Source organism: Plecotus auritus, assembly GCF_963455305.1.
Source record: "Plecotus auritus genome assembly, chromosome: 5".
Taxonomy (NCBI): Eukaryota; Metazoa; Chordata; class Mammalia; order Chiroptera; family Vespertilionidae; genus Plecotus; species Plecotus auritus.
This window is the reverse complement of record NC_137776.1, coordinates 122,891,863-122,917,134: the sequence shown is the minus strand read 5'-3', so window position 1 is coordinate 122,917,134 and position 25,272 is coordinate 122,891,863. Positions and strand designations below refer to the sequence as shown.

Genomic DNA, 25,272 nt, shown 5'->3' with positions numbered 1-25,272 from the left:
ACTCTTATTTTTTGTTGTTTTTTTTTCAAAATACTCTTAAGGCATATATCTAAGCGTAGGATTTTAAAGGATAATGAAATTAGCCTGTATCCTGTGCTCTTTGTAGTAGCTATAATTCACTTCTCTAAAGTCAACTCTCTTGTCTGTAAGTATATCTATTGTATGACTTTATAGAACTTAATTTGCCCAGCTTTTTAAATCTTCGTAGGAATACTTCTTATTCCTAAAGTCTTTTTATTTTTGTATTTACTGTGACATGAAGTCAGTTCATTTTTTTGTGTGTGGGGGTGAGGGGACAGCACACAAGAGGTGGAGCTAAAAGTTTTTTGAGCAAATAATTGATATATGTTCTGTATCCCATTTTCCTAACCTGCTGTTAGCAGGTTAAAAAAAAAAGGGAAGGCAGTTTTCTTCATCAAAGGGTTAAGATCTTCTCAGAATACTGAAATGGATGTGGTCTGGAAACTGGTGTGTTTCCTTCCCTTTTTACTCATCTTATTTCCATGTTACATCCTGATCTAGGAAGATTTATGTTATTAAGAAAGAAGGAGGTGTTAATGGGGCTTTTGCCAATACATAAAACAGTAAAATTCATTTTAAAATTGGACAAAATGTTCCACTAAATTTCTGCAGATACTATGAGAACCAGTAAATTTGCAAAAATCTGTTTCTCAAATATTGGTAAAAGTTTTCAAAGCAGGTACAAATTTGTAAAATATGCTTATGATTCCCCTAAAAGCTTAAAAAATATCTCTAAATGCTTATTATTAGTTCTGTTTAATTGGTATGATTATAATTACTAGTTGGTACCAATTTGGAAGATTAAAAAGAAGCTTGGGCCTGGTTGTGTGGCTCAGTTGATTGAGCATTGTCCCATGCACTAGGAGGTTGCTGGTTCAATTCCTGGTCAGAGCACATGCCCAGGTTGCATCTTAGTCCCCAGTAGGGAGCATGTAGGAAGTAGCCTATCTATGTTTCTCTCTTTTTGATGTTTCTATATCTTTCCCTCTCCCTTCCTCTCTCTAAAACCAATAAAAACATATTTAAAAAAAAAAAAAAAGCTTGAAATCAGTTTGGAAAATTAAAAAAACCTTATTAAAGACTTTCCCTTCAAATCTCTCAAGTCATAATGCTTTTTGTTGTTGTTAATCCTCACCAAGGATATTTTTTTCCCATTGCTTTTTTAGAAAGAGAGGGAGAGAGGGAGGAGGGAGAGGGAGGAAAAGAGGAAGGGAGGGGGGGTGAAGAGAGAGAGAGAGAGAGAAACATTGATGTGAAAGAGAAACATCTACTGGTTGCCTCCTGCATGCTCCCTGACCAGAGCCAGGGATCAAACTGCAACCCAGGTATATGCTCTTGATGGGAATGAAACCCTTTGGTCCAGGGGCCGGTGCACTTACTACTGAGAAAACGGGCCAGGGCAGTCATGCCTTTTTTAAAAAATATATTTTTATTGATTTCAGAGAGAGGGAGAGATAGAAACATCAATGTTAAGAGAGAATCACTGATCGGCTGCCTCCGGCATGCCCCCTACAGGGGATTGAGCCTGCAACCTAGGCGTGTGCCCTGACCCTGGATCGAACCGTGGCCTCCTGGTTCATAGGTTGACACTCAACCACTGAGCGACATTAGCCGGGCCAGAATATATTTCTTAAGTTGGATATTAAACCCTTAAAATGTAGATCTATATTGATAAATGAGATATCTTTTAGTAAACAGTACAGGTATCTATTCCATGATCTTTTTTTAAAGTGTGTGTGTATTGCATAGAAGATGAAAGGCAGATTATACATTAAAATGTTATCTCTGGGAGGCAGGGTTGAATGGAGTTTTTTGTACTTTTTTTTCTGTATGCTTTCTTTTTACCCTCTAAATATTCTGAATCTTTTACAGAATATGTGTAACTTTCAAAAAAAAACTAGAAAATTTTAAAATAAAATATTATTTTAGTAATCAGATTCATTTTTTTTTATTTATTTATTTATTTATTTATTTATTTATTTATTTATTTATTTTTAAATAAATCTTAATCCAGATTATTACAATTGTTTCTCCTTTTTCCCCCCATAGCTCCCCTCCACCCGGTTCCCACCCCACCTTCTGCCCTTACCTACCCCCCACTGTCCTCATCCATGGGTGTATGATTTTTGTCCAGTCTCTTCCTGAACGCCCCCATACCCGTTTCCCCCTGAGAATTATCAGTCCACTCCCTTTCTATGCCCCTGATTCTAATATATTCACCAGATTATTCTGTTCCTCAGGTTTTTAATTCACTTGATTTTTAGGTTCACTTGTTGATAGATATGTATTTGTTGTTCATAATTTTTGTCTTTACTTTTTTCTTCTTCCTCTTCTTTAAGAATACCTTTCAGCATTTCATATAATCCTGGTTTGGTGGTGATGAACTCCTTTAGCTTTTTCTTATCTGTGAAGTTCTTTATCTGCCCTTCAATTCTGAATGATAGCTTTGCTGGGTAGAGTAGTCTTGGTTGTAGGTTCTTGCTATTCATCACATTGAAAATTTCTTGCCACTCCTGTCTGGCCTGCATAGTTTCTGTTGAGAAATCAGCTGACAATCGTATGGGTGCTCCCTTGTAGGTAATTAACTGTTTTTCTCTTGCGGCTTTTAATATTCTATTTTTGTCTTTTGCTCTTGGCCTTTGAATTATGATGTGTCTTGGTGTAGTCCTCTTTGGATTCCTTTTGTTTGGGGTTCTGTGCGCTTCCTGGACTTGTAAGTCTATTTCTTTCACCAGGTGGGGTAAGTTTTCTGTCATTATTTCTTCAAATAGGTTTTCACTATCTTGCTCTCTCTCTTCTTCTGGCACCCCCATAATTCGATGTTGGTATGCTTGAAGTTGTCCCAGAGTCTTCTTACACTATCTTCATCTTTTTGGATTTTTTTTTTCTTTTTGCTTTTTCGGTTGAGTGTTTTTTGCTTCTTTGTATTTCAATTCTTTGACTTGATTCTTGCGTTCCTCTAGTCTGTTGTTGGGTCTCTGTATAATATTTTTTATTTCAGTCAGTGTATGTTTAATTTCTAGTTGGTCCTTTTTCATATCTTCGAGGGTCTCGCTATATTTATCGGCCTTTTCTAGGATATTCTTGAAAAGCCTAATAACCGTGGTTTTGAATTCTATATCCAGTCATTTGCTTTCCTCCATTTCTTTCGTTTATGATCTGTTTCTTTGACGCCGCATTTTCATTGCTTCCCTGAGTTGGTAGGGTAGATTTGTGTGCTAGGTTTCCTATATGGCCCAGTGGGTCAGCCTCCCCAGTTAACCTGCGGTGGACACTCTTGGTGCACCCCTTTGTGGACTGTGTGTACAGCCTTGTTGTAGTTAAGTCTTGATTGTTGTTGGTATCACTGGGAGGAATTGACCTCCAGGCCAGTTGGCTGTAAGGATCAGCTGTGTCTATGCTGGGAGAAGTTCGGTGTTGGAGACAGCCTTATAGGATTAGACTTGCCAAATTGCAATAGCCTCTGTGCTCAGCTTGGATGGGGTGGAGTCTCAGGGCGGAGCAGACAGTCTTGGCTTCCAGTCAGCCTTGCCCTTGCACACGTGCGCGCCTGCAGACCTCTGCCTTCCCTGGCTCCCGAGTCGCCGCCCGAGAGTCCAAATTCCCCCCACAAGAGTATGGGTCCCCAGGGGCTCACCTGGAACTGGGGTTCAGTGCAGTCAGAACTGGGGCTCAGTGCAGTCAGGAGCTTCTGACTCCCTTCCACTATGGAAAGCCTGTGGCAACCTCCACAGCCTTTGTGCGCACTGGCATGCGCACGACTGCAGACCTTTGCCTTCCCTGGCTCCCGAGTCTCTGCCCGAGAGTCCAGATTCCCCCCCGTAAGAGCATGGGTCCCCAGGGGCTCGCCTGGAACTGGAGTTCAGTGCAGTCAGAATTGGGGTTCAGTGCGGTCAGGAGCTTTGGACTCCCTTCTGCTAGGGAAAGCCTGTGGCAACCTCCGCAGCCTTTGTGCACACTGGCGCGCGCACCTCCGGAACCCTGCCTGCCGGGGCTCCCGGGGTCTCCCCCGGGTCTCCGAGTCTCCGGGTGCCTTTCTCTCTACCTGACAGTCCAGACTCCCCCTGTATGAGCCTGGGTCCACGGGGTTTCGCCCGGGACTGGGGTTCAGTGCAGTCAGAACTGGGGTTCAGTGCGGTCGGGGGCTTCCTTCCCCCTTCCGCCAGAGAAAGTCAGCCAGGCTCTCAGCCGCCCTTCCCTCTGCGCGCACAAAGACCCTTTGCCGTACCTCCAATTCTCTGTGAGCTTTTCTCTTTCCTTCTAGTTGTAGAATTTTCACTCAGCCAGCTTTCCTGTGGTTCTGGATGGTGTCCGTTCTGTCTTTTAGTTGTAGTTTTGAAATTGTTGTGCGAGGCAGCAGTTTAGGTGCTTACCTATGCCGCCATCTTGGTTTCTCCATTCATTTTTAATACTGTACTTTCTCTTTTAGGTAGTACATCAAATACGGTATTTTCTACTCTGGATCCAGTTGAAGATACAGTCTTTGGTGAAGTTACTAATCTCAAGAACGGTGATAGAGGAGAAAAGAGACAAAAGCATTTTCCAGAGAGGAGTTGTAGTTTTAGTTCTGAAAGTCGAGCAGGAATGTTGCTAAAGAAGAGCAGTTTGGATTTGAATTCAAGTGAAGTAGCTATCATGATGGGAGCAGATGCCAAGATTCTCACAGCAGCACTGACATATCCTAAGACTTCTCCACTTCATATTGCAAAAACCCATAGCTTTGAGAGTGTTGGCTGTCATCTAGCTGATACTAGGACTCGTGGGCCTGAAAGCACTTGGGATTCTGAGCACAGATCTTCAGTCTTAGAGATGCTTGAGGAAAGCCAAGAGCTCCTAGAACCTGTGATTGATGACAGTATAGCTACAGCTACTATGACAAAGGATACACATGACAGTCTACAAAATGATAGTGACAGTAATCAGTCCAGAGACTTAAAAGCAGAATCCAAAGATCTAATAAATAAAAGAAGTAGTTTATATGGTGTTGCTAAAGCTGTTGAGAGGGAAGATGTTGAAACTGGACTAGATCCTTTGTCTCTTTTAGCCACTGAATTTATAGTAGAAAAAACTGATTCTGAAGATAAGTTGTTTTCTCCAGTTATTGCACGTAATCTGGCTGATGAAATCGAAAACTATATGAACCTAAAGAGTCCCCTGGGTAGCAAGTCTTCTAGTATGGAATTACATGGAGAGGGATACAGAGAGTCTGGAACTACCACTGCATTTATTCACCCTTTAGAGAGGCGATCAAGCCTACCTTTAGATCATGACCCACCAGCGCAGGAAAAGCCTGAAAGTGAAAAGAGCTCCCCTACAGTGTCCAGGTCTAAAACTTTTACTGGGCGTTTCAAGCAGCAGACTCCCTCTCGAGGTCATAAAGAACGTCCAACTTCGTTATCAGCACTGGTGCGTTCTTCACCACATGGCTCGTTGGGTTCTGTAGTAAATTCTTTGTCAGGGCTAAAGCTGGATAATATACTCTCAGGGCCCAAGATAGATGTCCTAAAATCGGGTATGAAACAAGCAGCGACAGTAGCCAGTAAGATGTTGGTAGCTGTAGCGACTGCCTATAGCTACTCAGATGATGAGGTAAGAATGTTTTATGTGTGTAGTCTGATATTAGAATGTTTATAGTATTTTTAATATACAAATTATTATTTAGATATTTCTGTAACTTTGGTGTTTATATTTTAAAACTTTGTACATATCATATTTCTTTAAATGACTTGAACCTACATGTAAGGGAAATTAATAATGAAGAAATAAAATATCAGGACTATATAATTGCATAGATCAATACATTAAGTTCATTTCTTTGAAAGCACTAATGATTAATGTTTTAATTTAATAATGGTGCCATGTTATATTTGCAGAGCACTTCACTTTTTAAATAAATTTACCTTTGTTATCTTTTTAATATATATGAGCTCTTTTCACAGCTAGATCCATAGATTTCATACTGCATAACAAAAACTGGTAATTCTTTTAAAAATAATTGTAAAGAGAATTAATTGTTAGATCTTCTTATGAAAATAGAAGTGGGGAAATTTTGCTTATTTCATAAAAAACTAAAATTTTGCTATTGTGTTTAAAGAATTTTAGTATTTTAGTAGAAAAAACAGATCTATAAATGTTTATTATTATTATAGCTCTATGTTTTAGGTATTGCCATAAGTTATATATTTATTTTTATACATGAATATATATGCTCACATATGTTTATTTAATTTTTGTAGCAATCCCATGGGTTGGTACTACTGTCATCCCCATTTTATAAATGAAGTATCTGAGATTCAGAGATGTTAATTAACTTCTCCAGGTCATACAACCTAGTAAGTGGCAGAACTAGGATTTGAAGTCTCGGAGATTGGCTCTAGAGTTCATTCTCTTAACCACTATAGTACCAAAGAAAGGATCAATATCTTAGAAAATGTTCCTGTGGGGACTGTCCAAAAAGAGCAAAGCAGATGATATCTTAAGTTGGGTTTTGATAGATAAATTGAAAGCTTTGGGTTAGTCAAAGTGATCAGAGGACAGAATGTGTATCTGAGAGAATAATGGGCAAAGTATGGAGGCTTAAAACATGCATAATCAATTTCAGGTTGCTAAAGTTCTAAATAGTAAATAGAGACAGGAAATTAAATTGGACAGATAATACTTGTATACTGTTTGAAGGAAAACTTTATAGGCAAACTTAATTGAATTAAAAGTACAGTATTATAACACAAATTGTATGTTGTACTTGAAGAGCTTACAAGGTCAGTTAAGGAAAGACAAAATAAGCTAGCTTCAAAAGTATCTTAACTGGGCATTATTTTAAAAAAAGGTGAGCCATTTTATATTTGAAATTTTATCTAACAGTGTTTTTCAAAAGCTTTATACAGAGTAATTTGGACTTGGAATATATGATTGTAAATTCCAAATAGTCACAGAACTTAATTTTTCTTTTCATTGCTATAGCCCCAATACCAGTGCCTGGCAAAGCAAATAAGATATACCTAATCAATAATTTCAAAGAAAGAAAAGAATAAAAAATCTATTAAATGTTTATTGTGTAAAACTAGCTCAAGGGAATTCATCAGTGTAGCTTATATAAAATTTAAAGCATTCTGAATGTTTAAGATGTGCCAAATACATAATAGTACATCAGTAAATTGGATTAGTATGGAGGGGTTTAAATAATGTCATTCAATCTCATTAAATTGTCTACAAAATAAATTGCATAAGAAGAATAGATTAAAAAGCAATAGGTTAAAAACAATTTCTATTTTATAAAAATTTATTATGCATATTTTAAAATTAGGAGGATATACATCAAGTTTTGATTGTACTCTGGGTATTGGTATAATAAGTGCTTTTATTCCCTGTTTTGCACATCTATATTTAAAATTTGTTATCATTTGAGGAAAAAATGGTGCAGAATAGACAGACGTGTCCTGAGCATTATTCCAGAGCAGATAGAACAGCTGAGGGTTGCATGGGGAGTGTTTGTTGGAGAGAGAGAACTACATAACCAGACACCCAGAGAAGAGAGACCATGGGGAGACAAAGAAACAGCCCACATATGAAAAAAAAGTAGGCATCACCAGAAAAGGAAGTGAAAAAAATGAAGGCAAGCAACCTGCCAGAGAAAGAATTCAGAGAAATGGTCATAAGGTGGCTGAAAAGAATGGAAGACAAATTCAACAATATGTGTAAGAACTAAGAGGAAATGAAGAAGAACCAAGAAGAAATGAAAAATGACATCACTGCTGTAAAAACTCAATAGAAAGCATCAAGAGTAGACTAGAAGAAGCAAAGGACCGCATCAGTGAGCTAGAAGACAAGATAGGAAAAAATCCCCAAGTAGAGCAGCTTCCAGAAAAAAAAATTAAAAAGCAGGAGGAGAGCTTATGGGAACTTTGGGACAACACGAAACAAAACAACATCCACATAATAGGGGTGCCAGAAGGAGAGGAAACTGAGCAAGGAATAGAAAACCTGTTTGAAGAAATAATGACAGAAAACTTCCCTGATATAGGGAAGAAAAAACCCACACAAATCCAAGAAGCTCAAAGAGTCCCAAGCAAAATGAACCCCAAAAGACCGATGCCAAGGCACATTATAATTAAACTTGCAAACACCAACGACAAAGTAAGAATCTTAAAAGCGGCCAGAGAGAGATAGAAAGTTACCTACAAAGGAAACCCCATCAGACTAGCGACTGATTTCTCAACAGAAAACCATCAGGCCAGAAGGGAAGGGAATGGAATATACAAAGTCATGCAAAGGAAGGGTCTGAATCCAAGAATACTGTACCCAGCAAGGCTATCAATCAAAATTGAAGGTGAAATCAGGAGCTTCACAGACAAAAAAGGACTAAGGGAATTTATTACCACCAAACCAGCAATGCAAGAAATGCTAAAGGGTCTGCTGTAAAAAAAAAAAAAATAGGAAGCGAAGAAGGAACACAGGGGTAAAGAATAAAAATAGTGACAGATAAGCACTATCAATAATAAATTTAAATGTAAATGGATTAAATGCCCCAATCAAAAGACATAGGGTAATGGATTGGATAAGAAAACACAACGCATATATCTGCTGTCTACAAGAAACCCACCTCAGAAAAAAAGACACACACAGACTGAGGGTGAAGGGATGGAAAAAGGTTTTTCAGGTGAATGGAAATGAAAAAAAAAAAATTGGGTTAGCAATACTTATATCTGACAAATCAGATCTCAAAGTGAAGGACATAATAAGAGATAAGGAAGGCCACTTCATAATACTAAAGGGAGCAATCCAACAAGAAGAAATAACTCTGGTAAACATATACACACCCAATACAGGAGCACCCAAATACATAAAAAAAAAAACTCCTGGAGGATATCAAGGGAGAGATTGACAGCTACAATCATAGTAGGAGACTTTAATACCCCACTATCACCATTGGTCCTCTAAACAAAAATTCAGCAAAGAAACATCAATCCTAAATGACTCACTAGACCAGATGGAATTGACATCTTCAGAACATTTCACCCCAAAGCCACAGAATATACATTCTTCTCAAGTGCACATGGGTCATTTTCAAAGATAGACCATATGTTGGGTCATAGGCAAAGTCTCTTCAAATTCAAGAAGATAGAAATCATATAAGCATCTTCTCAGATCACAATGGCATAAAACTGGAAATCAACTGCAAGAAAAACAATCCAAAGAAATCAAACACATGGAGACTAAACAGCATGCTATTAAACAATGACTGGGTTACCAGAGAGATCAAAGAAGAAATAAACATCATGGCAACAAATGACAATGAAAACACAACAATCCAAAATCTATGGGACACAGTGAAAGCAGTCTTGAGAGGAAAGTTCATAGCTCTACAATCCTACTGCAAAAAAACAAGAAACAATGGTAATAAATTACCTAACCCCACAACTGGAAGAGTTAGAAAGAGAGCAACAAGAAAAGCTCAGTGTAAACAGAAGGAAGGAAATAATAAAGATCAGAGCAGAGATAAACGACATAGAGACCAAAGAAACAATACAAAAGATCAACAAAACCAAGAGCTGGTTCTTTGAAAGGATAAACAAGATTGATGAACCTCTAGCCAGGCTCACCAAGAAGCAAAGAGAGAGGACCCAAATAAAATCAGAAATGAAAAAGGTGAAATAACAACAGACCCCACCGAAATACAAAGGATTGTTAAAAAATACTGTGAACAACTATATTCCAACAAACTGGACAATCTGGAGGAAATGGATATATTCCTAGAAAAATACAACCTTCCAAAACTCAATCAGGAAGAATCTGAACAGCTCAATAGGCCAATAACTATGGAAGAAATTGAAGCAGTCATCAAAAAGCTTCCAGCAAACAAAAGCCTGGGGCCAGCTGGCTTCACAGGGGAGTTTTACCAAATGTTCAAGGAAGAACTAAAACCTATCCTCAGACTATTCCAAAAAATTCAAGATGAAGGAACACTTCCAAGCTCCTTCTATGAAACCATCTTCACCCTAATTCCAAAACCAGATAAAGACAACACAACGAAAGAGAATTACAGGCCAATATCCCTCATGAACATAGATGCCAAAATCTTCAACAAAATTCTAGCAAATTGGATCCAGCAGTACATCAGAAAGATCATACACCATGACCAAGTAGGATTTATCCCAGGAATGCAAGAATGGTATAATATCCGCAAATCAATAAACGTGATACATCACATAAACAAATTGAGAGATAAAAATCACATAGTCATATCAATTGATGCAGAAAAAGCATTTGACAAAATCCAACACCCTTTATTGATAAAAACTCTCAACAAAGTGGGAATAGAAGGATCATACCTCAACATAATAAAAGCCATATATGATAAACCCACAGCTAACATACTCAATGGGCAAAAACTAAAACCATTTCCCCTAAGAACAGGAATAAGACAGGGATGCCCACTCTCACCACTCCTGTTCGACATAATACTGGAAGTATTAGCCATTGCAATTAGACAAGAAGAAGAAATAACAGGTATCCAAATTGGAAAAAAAGAAGTAAAGCTCTCCTCATTTATAGCTTACATGATATTGTACATAAAAAACCCGAAAGACTCCATCAAAAAACTAATAGACTTAATAAATGAATTCGGCAACATAGCAGTATACAAAATTAATGCCAAGAAATCTATGCCATTTCTAAACACCAATAGTGAACTTACAGAAAGAGAGACTAAAAAAGCAATCCCATTTACCATCGCACCAAAAAAATTAAGATACCTAGGAATAAACATAACTAAGGGGGTAAAAGACCTATACGCGGAAAACTACAGGACACTGAAAAAAGAGATAGAGGAAGATGTAAACAGATGGAAGAACATACCATGTTCGTGGATTTGTAGAATCAACATCATTAAAGTGTCCATACTACCCAAAGCAATCTATAGATTCAATGCACTCCCCATTAATACCATCTATGTCCATACTAACCAAAGCAATCTATAGATTCAATGCACTCCCTATTAAAATACCATCCAGGTCATATTTCACAGACCTAGAAAGAACTCTCCAAAAATTCATCTGGAATAAAAAAAGACTCCGAATAGCCATAGCAATCCTGAGAAAGAAGAACAAAGTAGGGGCGATCTCAGTACCAGATTTCAAGCTATACTACAAAGCCACTGTTCTCAACACAGCCTGGTACTGGCACAAGAACAGACATAGAGATCAATGGAGTAGAATAGAGAATCCAGATATCGACCCAAACCACTATGCTCAGTTAATATTTGACAAAGGAGGCATGAACATACAATGGAGTCAAGACAGTCTCTTCAATAAATGGTGTTGGGAAAATTGGACAGATACATGGAAAAAAATGAAACTAGACCACCAACTTACACCATACACAAAAATAAACTCAAAATGGATACAGGACTTAAACATAAGACGGGAAACCATAAAAATACTAGAGGAATCCACAGGCAGAGAAATCTCAGATATATGCTGAAGCAATTTCTTCTTCGATACCACTCCTAGGGCAATGGAAACTAAAGAGAAAATAAACAAATGGGACTACATCAAAATAAAAAGCTTTTGCACAGAAAAAGAAACCATCAACAAAACAACAAGAAAGCCCACTGTATGGGAGAACATATTTGCAAATGTTATCACTGATAAAGGTTTAATCTCTAACATCTACAGGGATCTTATACAACTTAATAAAAGGAAGATAAATGATCCAATAAAAAATTGGGCAACAGACCTAAATAGAATCTTTTCGAAAGAAGACAGAAGGAAGGCCAAGAGACATATGAAAACATGCTCAAAGTCACTATCTTAGAGATGCAAATCAAAATGACAATGCGGTAACATCTCATACCTGTCAGAATGGCAATCATCAACAAACGACAAGTGCTGGCAAGGATGGGGAGAAAAAGGAGCCCTCCTGCACTGCTGATGGGAATGCAGACTGGTTCAGCCCCTGTGGAGAACGGTATGGAGTTTCCTCAAAAAACTAAAATGGAGCTCCTATTTGCCCCAGCAATCCCACTTCTAGGAATATATCCCAAGAAACTAGAAACATGGATCAGAAAGGATATATGCACCCCTATATTCATAGCAGCACAATTCACCATAGCTAAGATTTGGAAACAGCCTAAGTGCGCATCAGCAGATGAGTGGATTAGAAAACTATGGTACATCTACACAATGCAATACTACATTGCTATAAAAAAGAAGGAATTTTTACCATTTGCAGCAGCATGGATTGACCTGGAAAGCATTATGTTAAGTGAAATAAGCCAGGCAATGAAAGAAAAATACCATATGATCTCACTCATTTATGGAAAATAAAGAACATTATAACCTGATGAATAAAAAGATAGATACAGAGGCAGTAAAGCACCGAACAGACTGTCAAATTACAGCAGGAAGGCTGGAGAGTGTTGGGGAGGGGGGAAAATAGATCAACCAAAGGAATTGTATGCATGCATATAAACACCAATGGACACAAGACACTGGAGGGGTGGGATCCGAGGGTATGCGACAGTGGGTAGGGGAGGCTGGGGGAAGGTCAATGGAAAAAAAGGAGATATATGTACTAGTATATGTAATACTTTAAACAATAAAAAATATTTAAGAAAATTTTCATCATTGATATGGTTTTGTAATACAGAAGACAAGTCTTTAAAGCAAAAATTAAAAAGACTACTTATTGAAATGTTTTATTTAAAGCATCAATAATCACGATGGTGAAGGACTAGTGTTTGGAACTTTATTCATAATATGTCTACTGTTGATTGGTGTTACTTTGAACAATCCTATTCCCAAATGAAAGTCTCACAACCTTATTTTAAAAGTCTTATATTTTCAGATGATATAATTAAATGTTAGAGAAGTAATTTTTGCAAGGTCACATACCTAATACGTGATGGGGAGCCAAGATTTCACTCTGGCTCTGTCTGACTAAAGCTCCCACTCACTTCTGTTGCCATCCCCGATCCCACTGGACAGTGAACTCCTAGAGTTCCTTCATTTTATGATACTGAATATTGAGAGGTATCTGATACCCCAAACATAAACAGCGGCCCAGCAAAATCTTAAAGTATTATATAGGTCATTGCTTGAATATTTTTGAGTTTCGAAGGGAAATTACAAATAATAGAAGTTCATAGTTTTGAAAAATATGGGGGAATGATTTATTTAAGGATGATAAAGGAGTTTAATTCTGAAAAAGGTGGAGTAAATATATTCTCATTGATGAACGTATTATTTATGTGTGTGTGGTTTTGTGTTTTTGTTTTTTGTTTTTTTTTTTCAATTAAAGGAGGAAACTAATAAAGATTACAGCTTCCCAGCTGGCCTTGAAGACCATGTTTTGGAGGAGAATACGTCACCAAGTATCTCCGCATTGGTCCCCAGTGAACTTACCCAGAGTAACACAAGCCTTGGCAGCAGCAGCAGCAGTGGAGATATAGGAAAATCTCATTACTCAGCAGGTATGGGGAAGGACTGTCCTGTTTTCTAATATATGCCCTTACCTTTCCCTTCTCCCATTACACATAAAATAAGCCTCATTTGATGAGATGATCTCAACAAATAGATTTTGAGAATAGCCACACCATACTGTCACTGTTATTTTATATGGTCTACAAATACTACAGTTAGTGATTTTAGTTGTGTATATTTGTGGATTATATCATTCGTTCTTAAACTTCAGTGTGTATCAGAATCACCTAGGTGGAGAATATATGATTATTCACTATATGATTCTTTCAATTTCTCAGGACATTTGAACTTTTTCATAATAGAAATCTGGATAAAATAGAATTATAATTTTAAAAAATAACAAAACAGACATTTCAGTGTTACAGCAGAGGGACTCAAACTCTGGTATTCAAGCAGAAAGCTGGTTAAAAATACACAGGCCCTATCCCACAGACTCAGTCTCAAAAATGTTAGCCTAGAGCTTGAACATATGTATATATTTTTAAGCAAATTCTCCAGGTGATTCTGATATGGATATATAATATACCTTTTTATAAAAAATTGAGCCATTTGAAAATAAATAGCAGGTGTCATATACTTCCCCCTAAATGCTTAAGTATGCATTTCCTAAGAGTAAGGACATTCTCTTACATAATGTGATATGATGGTTACTTCTTTCTAGGAGAACTTCTACTTCCAAAAGGCATAAAAGGGCAGGACTTTGAAAAATCAGATCATGGTTCTTCTCAAAACACCAGCATGTCTAGCATCTTTCAGAATTGTGCAATGGAGGTAAAAGTTCTATTTCTGCTCATGATAAAATGGCTGTGACCATATTTTTATTCAAAATGACATTTAACAGAATCCTATGATACCCTTGTCAACAGAATAATAAAATAAATCATTTTGTTGAATTTGTTTGACATCTTTATAAGCAAGGCAATAAAACTGGTAGATTTACCTGTAAAATAATTGAAGTCCTAATTCCAAATTTGATCAACAAAAGAAATAAAATTCTGTTCATTAAAGAAGAATTGTCTCTTGAGGTCGTCACTGTGGCGCTTTTCAGTGTCTGCACGTTTCTGCTCTTAGGTTTTGATGTCAAGTTGTTCACAGTGCAGAGCTTGTGGAGCCTTAGTTTATGACGAAGAAATTATGGCTGGATGGACAGCAGATGATTCGAATTTGAATACAACATGCCCATTCTGTAAAAGCAACTTCTTGCCTCTTCTCAATATAGAGTTTAAAGACTTCAGAGGCTCTGCAAGGTTAGTACTGTAAAAGCTCCCTTTAGAGGTAAGTGCCCCCCAACCATCTGACTCCTGGGGAAAGAGTGAAATATTCATGGTATGTTCTTTTCTTTTCTCTCCATCACTTTCTATATTTGAATAGAAAATAATAGTAATATAGGAGATTACTTTTCCATTTTACTTAACATATAACTAGCAGTTAATTCTTACAGCTAAACTTTATAGATAATTGAAAACTCCAGTGTTAGTCATTACTATAAACTTTCTGCCACAGTGACCTTAATTATGTCTTCTAGCAACAAACAAAAAGATGGAGGGTGGGATGCTTGAACTCTTCTTCTTAACTGGTAGGCCTCTGTACAGTGAAATGACCAAATTCTGAACAATGAGAAGGAGTCTAGCTGATCTATAATCAGCCATTAAGTAATTGAGAGTTTGGTAATTTTGCTGACCTAAGTAATTATACTTAATATTCTATTTATATTATGGAGCACTTCATATTGTCTACTTTTAACTGCTTTTAAAAAATATCCAATTGTATATGTGTTTCCTCTTTATTTTTCCTTTTGGCTTCAGGTGTGGAGCTGAGTGAAATCATACTCTAATTCCTGATGTAGTATCAGTGGTTGTATAAAGGCCTCTTTTATTATCTTCCTCCCCCTGCCCATTTCCATTCCCATTGCTTTATCCAACAAAGACATTGTTCTGTCTGTGGTATATCCTTGAATATATATCCTTATAAAATACGTTATTTTGTAGGATTATGTATTAACGTACATAATTAGAATAATGCTGAAAGTCTCTATTTTTGTAATCATTCATTTTAAAATGAGTTGCTATATGTAAACCTAGTTGATTTCTTTTCTCCTGTTGGAAGTTAATACCTCAATTTACTTTTCTGTTATCCTTGTGTTGGATATTTCAGTTGCTTCTAGTTCTTTGTTGCTATAAATATCACTGCAGTGATACAGTACAATGTAAAATACATTTCTACTTCTGGACTTGTGAAGTAGTTTCTCCCAGAATAAGTCTTAGGAGTGAGACCATTGGGTCATTTAATACATGATTTCAATAAACACTGGAAGATTGTTTCCCAGGTGGCGACACTCCCAGTACTAGTTTCTAAGGATTTTCATTTCTACACCTCCTTACCAGCATTTGGTATTACCACTTTTCTGATTTTTATATTCTAATGAGTATTAGTGGTGTCTCATTTTTGTTTGAATTTCTTTGAATACTAGAGAGTTTGAATGCTTCTTATACTTGTTATTCCAGGACTTATTATGAATTGCCTGTACCATTGCCCTTTTTTATATTAAGCTTTCTTTTTCTTATTGATTTCTACCTTGAATATTCTTTTTTTTAAATTTAAGAAATCTTTATTGTTCAGATTATTACAATTGTTCCTCTTTTTTCCCCCCATAGCTCCCCTCCACCCGGTTCCCACCCCACCCTCTATGCCTTTACCTCCCCCGCACTGTCCTCATCCATAGGTGTATGCTTTTTGTCCAGTCTCTTCCCACACCCCTTTCCCCCCGAGAATTGTCAGTCCACTCCCTTTCTATGCCCCTGATTCTATTATATTCACCAGATTATTCTGTTCATCAGATTTTTTATTCACTTGATTTTTAGATTCACTTGTTGGTAGGTATGTATTTGTTGTTCATAATTTTTATCTTTACCTTTTTCTTCTTCTTCCTCTTCTTAAAGAATACCTTTCAGCATTTCATATAATACTGGTTTGGTGTTGATGAACTCCTTTAGCTTTTTCTTATCTGTGAAGCTCTTTATCTGACCTTCAATTCTGAATGATAGCTTTATTGGGTAGAGTAATCTTACTTGTAGGTTCTTGCTATTCATCACTTTGAATATTTCTTGCCACTCCCGTCTGGCCTGCATAGTTTCTGTTGAGAAATCAGCTGACAATCATATGGGTGCTTCCTTGTAGGTAATTAACTGTTTTTCTCTTGCTGCTTTTTTTTTTTTTTAATATATTTTATTGATTTTTTACAGAGAGGAAGGGAGAGGGATAGAGAGTTAGAAACATCGATGAGAGAGAAACATCGATCAGCTGCCTCCTGCACACCTCCCACCGGAGATGTGCCCGCAACCAAGGTACATGCCCCCGACCGGAATCGAACCCAGGACCCCTCATTCCGCAGGCTGACGCTCCATCCACTGAGCCAAACCGGTTTCGGCTCTCTTGCTGCTTTTAATATTCTCTCTTTGTATTTTGCTCTTGGCATTTTAATTATGATGTGTCTTGTGTGGTCCTCTTTGGATTCCTTTTGTTTGGGGTTCTGTGCGCTTCCTGGACTTGTAAGTCTGTTTCTTTCACCAGGTGGGGGAAGTTTTCTGTCATTATTTCTTCAAATAGATTTTCAGTATCTTGCTCTCTCTTCTTCTGGCACCTCCATAATTCTGATGTTGGTACGCTTAAGGTTGTCCCAGAGGCTCCTTACACTATCTTCAAATTTTTGGATTCTCTTTTCTTTTTGCTTTTCTGATTGTTTTTTGCTTCTTTGTATTTCAAATCTTTGACTTGATTCTTGCGGTCCTCTAGTCTGCTGTTAGGTCTCTGTATAATATTTTTTATTTCAGACAGTGTATGTTTAATTTCTAGTTGGTTCTTTTTCATATCCTCGAGGGTCTCACTAAATTTATCGGCCTTTTCTAGAAAATTGTTGAAAAGACTTATAATTGTGGTTTTGAACTCTATATCCAGTCGTTTGCTTTCCTCCATTTCTGTCATTTGTGACCTGTTTCTTTGTCTCTGCATTTTCACTGCTTCCCTGAGTTGGTAGAGTAGCTTTGTGTGGTAGGTGTCCTCTAGGGCACAGTGGCTCAGCCACCCGTTACCTGAGGTGGACACTCTTCGTGCACCCCTTTGTGGACTGTGTGCACAGCCTTGTTGTAGTTAAGTCTTGATTGTTGTTGGTATCACTGGGAGGAATTGACCTCCAGGCCCATTGGCTGTGAGGATCAGCTGTGTCTATGCTGGGAGAACTTCTGTGCTGGAGACAGTCTTATGAGACAAGACTTGCAAAATTGCAAAAGCCTCTGTGCTCAGCTTGGATGGGGAGGAGTCCCAGGGCGGAGCAGACAGCCTTGGCTTCCAGTCAGCCCTGCCCTCTGAGGCCCCTGGATCTCAGTGTCCCTCGGTAATCACTGCAAGCACCTCTGAGAGAAAGCCACCCTCGAGTTCCTCCCGCTGCCAGACCAGTTTCTCCCCGAATGAGTCTGGGTCCCCAGAGTCTTGCCCGGAACTGGAGTTCAGCGCATTCGGGAGCTTTCGTCTCCCTCCCGCTTGAGAAAGCCAGCCGCGCACTCAGCAGTCAGTCCTCTGTGCGTGCGCACCTCCCGACCTCTGCCTTCTGCAGCTCCCCTAAGTCTCAGTGTGCTTTTTTCTTTCTTTCTTTTTTTTTTTTTAATATATTTTATTGATTTTTTACAGAGAGGAAGAGAGAGGGATAGAGAGTTAGAAACATTGATGAGAGACATCGATCAGTTGCCTCCTGCACACCCCCCACTGGGGATGTGCCCGCAACCCAGGTACATGCCCTTGGCCGGAATCGAACCCGGGACCCTTTAGTCCGCAGGCCGACGCTCTATCCACTGAGCCAAACTGGTTAGGGCTCAGTGTGCTTTTTTCTTTTCCTGACAGTCCAGATTCCCCCGAATGAGCCTGGGTTCCCAGAGTCTCGCCCAGAACTGGAATTCAGTGCAGTCGGGAGCTTCCATCTCCCTCCCACTTGAGAAAGCCAGCCGCGCACTCAGCCGCCAGTCCTTCCCGCGCGCCCGCACGTCTCTGTACCTTAGCCTTTTGCAGCTCCTCTGAGTCTCAATGTGCTTTTCTCTTTCCTTCTAGTTGTAGAATTTCCACTCAGCCAGCTTTCCTGTGGTTCTGGATGGTGTCCGTTTTGTCTTTTAGTTGTAGTTTTGAAATTGTTGTGCGAGGCAGCAGTTTAGGTGCTTACCTATGCCGCCACTTGGTTTCTCCTACCTTGAATATTCTTGAAATTAATTTACGGAAGAGAAATAATTAATTTTGCTGTCCTCACCCATTAATTTTAAACATTATGATTTGTGCTTTTCAAGTCTTGTTTTAAAAGTCCTTCCCATCTGCAGGACATGAAAATTTTCTCCTGAACGTTCTTCTGATGTTTAGGTCTTTGATATCACATGCACCTCAAATTCCCATGTAAACACTGTTCTCTTCTTTTTGTCAAGATCATATTATTTTTATTATTATTTGTGTCTATATGTTTCCCCATGTAGAATAAGTTCCCCCATTTTTTGCTTATAGTTATACTTATTTTTAAAATTACAAAATTTTAGAGTAACTTTAAGTTCCTTAAAAATATTTCATCTAGAGTTTTTATTGGATTTGCATTAGATTTATGGATTAACTTAGGAAAAATAGACATTTTCAATACTCTCATTTGTGAGCCTGGCATATAGCTTCATTTTTTAAAGATCTTTTTTATGTACTTTTATTCTCCATAAATCTTGAACTTTTTTGTTGAGTAACTGTGTTTCTTAAGCTATTGTGGTATCTTATTTTATATTTTCTAATTTAAAAGGAATATTATTGATTTTTCTTTCCAATATGTCAGTATGGAAAATTTCTAACTTACAGTTGTTTAAAGAATTTTTTTTGCAGTTACACCCAAATATCTATCCCTATATTCTACAATTTACATTTTACTGTACTTGTTTTATTACCTATTTATCCCTCCAGCCAAAAGTAAAATGTATACATTTATATACTTCTCCTCCAAAGACTTGAGCATGCATATAATTACTGGATTTCAGTATTTTTTCTTTTGACGTAAAGTTAGTATATAATAAAATATACAAATTGTTAATGTATACATTTGTATAAATTCAAACCTTTATCAAGATATAGAACATTACTATTATCTCAGAAAGTTCTCTTAATGCCCCTTGCAAGGCCCAGCCCTCACACAGTCCCCGCGAGAAAGAGGAGAGAGATATAAGGAAAATTAAAAAAGGAATTAATAGAGGGGAGAGGAAAGGACTAGAGACAAAATGGAGATTTTATAAGGGGAAAAAAGAGGTATTATAAACAATTACAGGTTGATACATGTTAAAATGCTGCTGTTGCTTCTCTTTTTAAACTCAAAATTAATGTAACATTTTGCTTTTTATCTTCCTTCATAGTATTAATGATTTTCAAAAACTGAAGGAATCATATATTGAACTATAATGACCTCCTCTAGATCTTTCATTTGAATAGTGTAGGACAGGAGTGAAAGAATGAAAGCCAGGAGTGTGTGAGTTTGAAATAGGCAGTATTTCTATGGGTTATATAATTCATTAATTACTGCTTTACCATAAAGTGATTCTAAATATGAAATTTAGAGGACTTTAGCATTTATGAAGATTTTTTTATTTGGACTGCTCCGTATTTTTTAGCTTTTTCCTGAAACCAAGTACCTCTGGTGACAGTTTACAAAGTGGCAGCATTCCATTGGCAAGTGAACCTTTGGAGCCCAAACCTGTATCCTGTTCAGCAGAACCTGATTTGATCAACTTGATGGATTTCCGGAAACATAACCAGACCATAACTGAAGAAACAAGCGCTGCAGTTGAATCAAGGTACCATATGGTATAGACAACTCCTCACAATAAATTGGACATCCTTGCAAAAATTCCATCTTTAAAGATAACCTGACTCCTATAGGCATAATTCTGGCATTTAAATTGTATGCTAGGCATAAACACTAAAAATAAAAAAGTAAGTTTTGGTCTCTATCCTTAGGTGGATCATAGCCTGGTAGAGAGTAAATACTTGTCAATCTACATGACTTATTTGCATGCAGCACAGTTCTCCTAGGTGATTTTGTTTAATAAAGATGAAATAATGTTTGAATAGAGCAACTGAATGGGCACTTAATCTTTTTTAAATGAAACCTGTTGTCTACCATATGTCCTTTCCCAACCTTCACCAGTCATTTACTCTATCCTAAGAATGCCTGAAGAAAATTTTATTTAAAAAAATATTTTTTAAAAATTGATTTTAGGGCCGAATCCGGTTTGGCTCAGTGGATAGAGCGTGAAAGGTCCCGGGTTCGATTCCGGTCAAGGGCATGTACCTTGGTTGCGGGCACATCCCCAGTGGGAGGTGTGCAGGAGGCAGCTGATCGATGTTTCTCTCTCATCGATGTTTCTAGCTCTCTATCTCTCTCCCTTCCTCTCTGTGAAATATCAATAAAATATATATAAAAAAAAAAATTGATTTTAGGCCCTTAGCTGGTTTGACTCAGTGGATAGAGCATCAGCCTATGGACTGAGGGGTACCAGGTTCGATTCCGGTGAAGGGCACATGCCTGGGTTGTGGGCTTGATCCCTATTGGGGGATGTGCAGGAGGCAGCCAATCAGTGATTCTCTCTCATTATTGATGTTTCTATCTCTCTTTCCCTCTCCCTAACTCTCTGAAGTCAATAAAGATATTTTTTTTAAAAATAAAAATGTTTTTAAAAAATTGATTTTAGGGAGAGAGAGAAATATTGATGGCTGCCTCCTGCACGCCCCTTACTGGGGATAGAACCCACAATCCCGGACATATATCCTGACTGGGAATTGAACTGATGACCTTTTAGGGCATGGGCCGATACTCAACCAATTGAGCCACACTGGCCAGGGTGAAAATTTTATTCTTATCAGTCAGTACTGACTCCTCTTAGATATATTCAACAGACTAAAATTCACTGTAGAAAATATTCTAGCTCTACAGATTTAGATTGTTTTACAGAACCAGTTTTTATTTTTTTTAAAGTGATGAAATAAAGAATGCCAGCAGAGATGTTCAAACTATGGAAATTTCACCTGTACCTAATAGTTTATCAAAGCGGAATGTATCTTTGACTCGAAGTCACAGTGTTGGAGGTCCATTGCAAAATATTGACTTTTCCCAGCGACCATTTCATGGCATTTCAACAGTTAGTCTTCCAAACAGTCTGCAGGAAGTTGTGGTATGTAGCATTATAATTATACTGTGTATTCTTATAAGTATGTATTAGCCCAGTACATAATTCTGTAGATTTAAATGGCATGAAAAGTGATAAGAATTTTTCATAAACAGAACGTTTGAAAATATGTACAAAAATAAAGGCAGAGTAACATAAATGAGTCCCTTTTAGTCATCAAGATTCAGTAATTTTAAACTTATAGCCATTCTTCTTTCATATATACCTTATTCACTTCGCTACAAATTATTTTGAAGGAAATTTCAAACATATATTCCATTTTTAAATATTTCAGTATGTATCAAACTAAAAATAATAAATAACATCAAGTTATTCAGTTTTTGTTCAAATTTCTAATTGTTTCAAAAATGTCAAGTATGTTTGTAGTTTGAGGAATCGGGACCAAAGAAAGCCCATGCATTGCAATTGACCTTTTTTTTTTAAAATCTTTCTTAATCTGTACACTTTCCTTTTTCCTCTTGCAATTTATTTGTTGATTACAACCCTATAAATTGGTAATTGTATGTAGAAGATTGGTCAAATTCAGGTTTTTTTGTTTTGCTGTTCGTTTATTTTTGTAAGACAACTTCATTAGTGGCAGTATGTTCTTCCAGTGGAGACATGAACTATCTTTGTGATTTAGTAGCTATTAATGGCCCATTGCCTAGATCAAGTTATTCATTTGGAGCTTATAAAATGATGATAGTCTAATTCTGTCATCTTATTATATGGAATACATCTATGAAGAGAAACTTTCCTTAGGTCTTCTGTTTGGTTTTGTAATGATGCAATTTATAATGGAAAGGCAGTCCACCCTCCACCCTCCCTTTTAACCAATTTTCAGAATAACAAGTTGGGTTCTTAGCATTTTCCAAGGTGACCCGTTAATTTGGGGAAATAGGGTGTCATTATGAAAAATTGATTTTTAACATTTATGTTTACATCCATTGTCGTTATCCTTATTGATATTAATTGCATTATCTCATCTTTGCTCAGCTAGAATTCTCTACATGATGGTGCCTTATTCCTTGTGACACAACTCTAGTAGTCTTTAAATTTTTTTTTTAAGTCTTCTTTCTTTTATGACAAGATGTTTCATGCTCATGTTATGTTATTTTCCTTCTGCAGATCTAGAGTCTGCCATTTCTCTAAGAAACACAGGTTCCTTTTAGAGGGAGATATTTAGATACCTCAGACTGGGTACTAGGGATATAAAGTCTAGGTTGTGTTTTTGTTTATTTTTTTATTCATTATTTTATTTATAAAATTGCTTTTTGTTGCAATCAAATGTAAAAATGATTTAGATATAATTTTAAAAGGAGTCAAAGAACATTAACACAAAAAATTGCCCCATCTCTTTAGAATTGTAGGAGGAAGATAAAGTTACACACATTTTTTGGTGTCATCATTATAAAACATCTAAAATGTAAACATTTATAAAAGAAAAATCAATCATACACAGCCCTTTGCTCTTATCAACTTGATAGAAAAACATCATGTTTAAAATAGGGTCTGGCCCTAACCTGTTTGGCTTGGTGGATAGAGCCTCGGCCTGCGGACGGACTGAAGGGTCCCAGGTTTGATTCCTGTCAAGGGCACGTACCTTGGTTGCGGGCACATCCCCAGTGGGAGGTGTGCAGGAGACAGCTGATCAATGTTTCTCTCTCATCGATGTTTCTAACTCTCTATCCCTCTCCCTTCCTCTCTGTAAAAAATTAATAAAATATATTTAAAGAATAAAAATAAAATAGGGTCTGTTATATGGGTTATTAATTTTATCTAACTGAAAGGTAATTATGATTAAGTATTTTTTGTTAGGTTTTCATTAGGATGTTCTACTGCATGTATCAATGGCCAGGAAATAACTGATTTTGAAGGGATAGAGAAGCATAATCTCATTGAGAAATACTTTATTTTTTTAATTTATTTCAGAGAGAGGAAGGGAGAGGTAGAGAGAGAAACATCAATGAAAGAGAACAACTGATTGGCTGCCTCTGCAAGCCCCACACTAGGAATCAAGCCTACAACCCAGGCATGTGCCCTGACTGGGAATCAAACTGTGACCTTCTGGTTCATAGGTTGATGCTCAACCACTGAGCCATGCCGGCAGGCCATAGAAGTACTCTTAAACATACCGAATTAAATAAATAATATTCACTTTTTTTGTATTTTTATTTTTTTAAGGATCCTTTAGGAAAAAGACCCAATCCTCCCCCTCTTTCTGTGCCCTATTTGAGTCCTCTAGTGCTTCGTAAAGAACTTGAATCTTTGCTAGAAAATGAAGGTGATCACGTGATCCACACATCCTCTTTCATCAATCAACATCCCATTATTTTCTGGAACCTTGTATGGTATTTCAGACGTTTGGACCTTCCTAGTAACTTGCCAGGACTTATCCTCACATCTGAACATTGTAATGGAGGTATACAGGTAGAGTGTCAACTTCTATACTTAACATTACATTGGTGTTGGTTAGGATGAGGCTTAAAGTAACAAAGTATGCAGTAGTGGCTTAACAAGATGTAGGTTATTTCTCTCACTTAAAAATTTGTATAGGTGGTCTAGGGATGTTACTGTTAGGGACCTGAGATGCTTCTGTTTTTTTGCTCAGCTGTATATGACCTCCATTTCCAAGTTCTACACCAGGATGGCTGACTCTTCTTCTAAGCTATCACATTCACATTCCAGTTAACAGTAAGGAGAAAAATGGATAGAAAAGAGTATGTCTTTCCTTCTTTAGGGACAGTTCCTGCAGATGTACATAATATTTCTGTAAGGTTTAATCAGATGTAGGACTTAATCTGACCGAAACCAATAAGTTGACCAAGACAAGCAGGTTAAAAGCGAAAAATCGCGTTTATTGAAAGCTCTCAGGTGAGGTCCCGCGGTCCGAGAGCATAGGCCGGGGAGTCACACCCGCCTGTGCCTGGCAGAGTTCCTTTATGCTGCTGTTGAACCAATCAGGTTTATTTGAGGTAGTTTATTTGAGGTAGCCTGTGGTGGGTGATTTATGAAGCTGGAAGCTGGTACAGCTACACTCTGGCCATCCTTGAGAAGTCTTGGGCAGTTATTTATTGTCCAGCAGGGCGCCAGCATGGCTGTGGCTTGTCCAGTTTAGTGGGGGTGGGATCGGGAAAGTCCCTGCTTTCCCAGCCCCAGACCTTACAATTTCCATATGTAGTCATTTGCCCTGATATTAGTTATATGGTCATTTCTAGTTGCAAGGAGGCTAGAAAAGGTAGCTTTTGAACTATCATATTCCCAGATGAAATTCTCACAGCAACCTTATTTTAAAAAGACTCATATTCTGTACAGCTGAAATGAATACAAAATACAATTGAAAGAATAAGGATCCATATTATCCATATTTTTCAGATGATATAATTAAGTTAAAGGAATTATTTTTACAAGGTCACATAGCTAATATGTGATGGGGAGTCAAGATCCCACTCTGGCTGTGTCTAGCTCTAAAGCCTCCTACTCAACTGTTCTGGGAATCCCAATCCCACTGGAGACAGTGAACTCCTAGAGTTCCTTCATTTTGATATTGA

At 37.5% G+C, this 25,272-nt stretch overlaps 1 protein-coding gene across 1 annotated transcript in view; it reads left to right on the top strand.

The window, feature by feature from the left end:
- DENND4C (DENN domain containing 4C) overlaps positions 1-25,272 on the top strand; it is a 126,577-nt gene that overhangs the window by 88,657 nt on the left and 12,648 nt on the right. Inside the window, exons 23-29 of the mRNA XM_080669158.1 lie at positions 4,451-5,610; positions 13,318-13,489; positions 14,161-14,270; positions 14,571-14,746; positions 20,168-20,350; positions 21,532-21,727; positions 23,906-24,151. Coding sequence (XP_080525284.1) covers positions 4,451-5,610; positions 13,318-13,489; positions 14,161-14,270; positions 14,571-14,746; positions 20,168-20,350; positions 21,532-21,727; positions 23,906-24,151 — 2,243 coding nt within the window. The remainder of the gene's footprint in view (positions 1-4,450; positions 5,611-13,317; positions 13,490-14,160; positions 14,271-14,570; positions 14,747-20,167; positions 20,351-21,531; positions 21,728-23,905; positions 24,152-25,272) is intronic.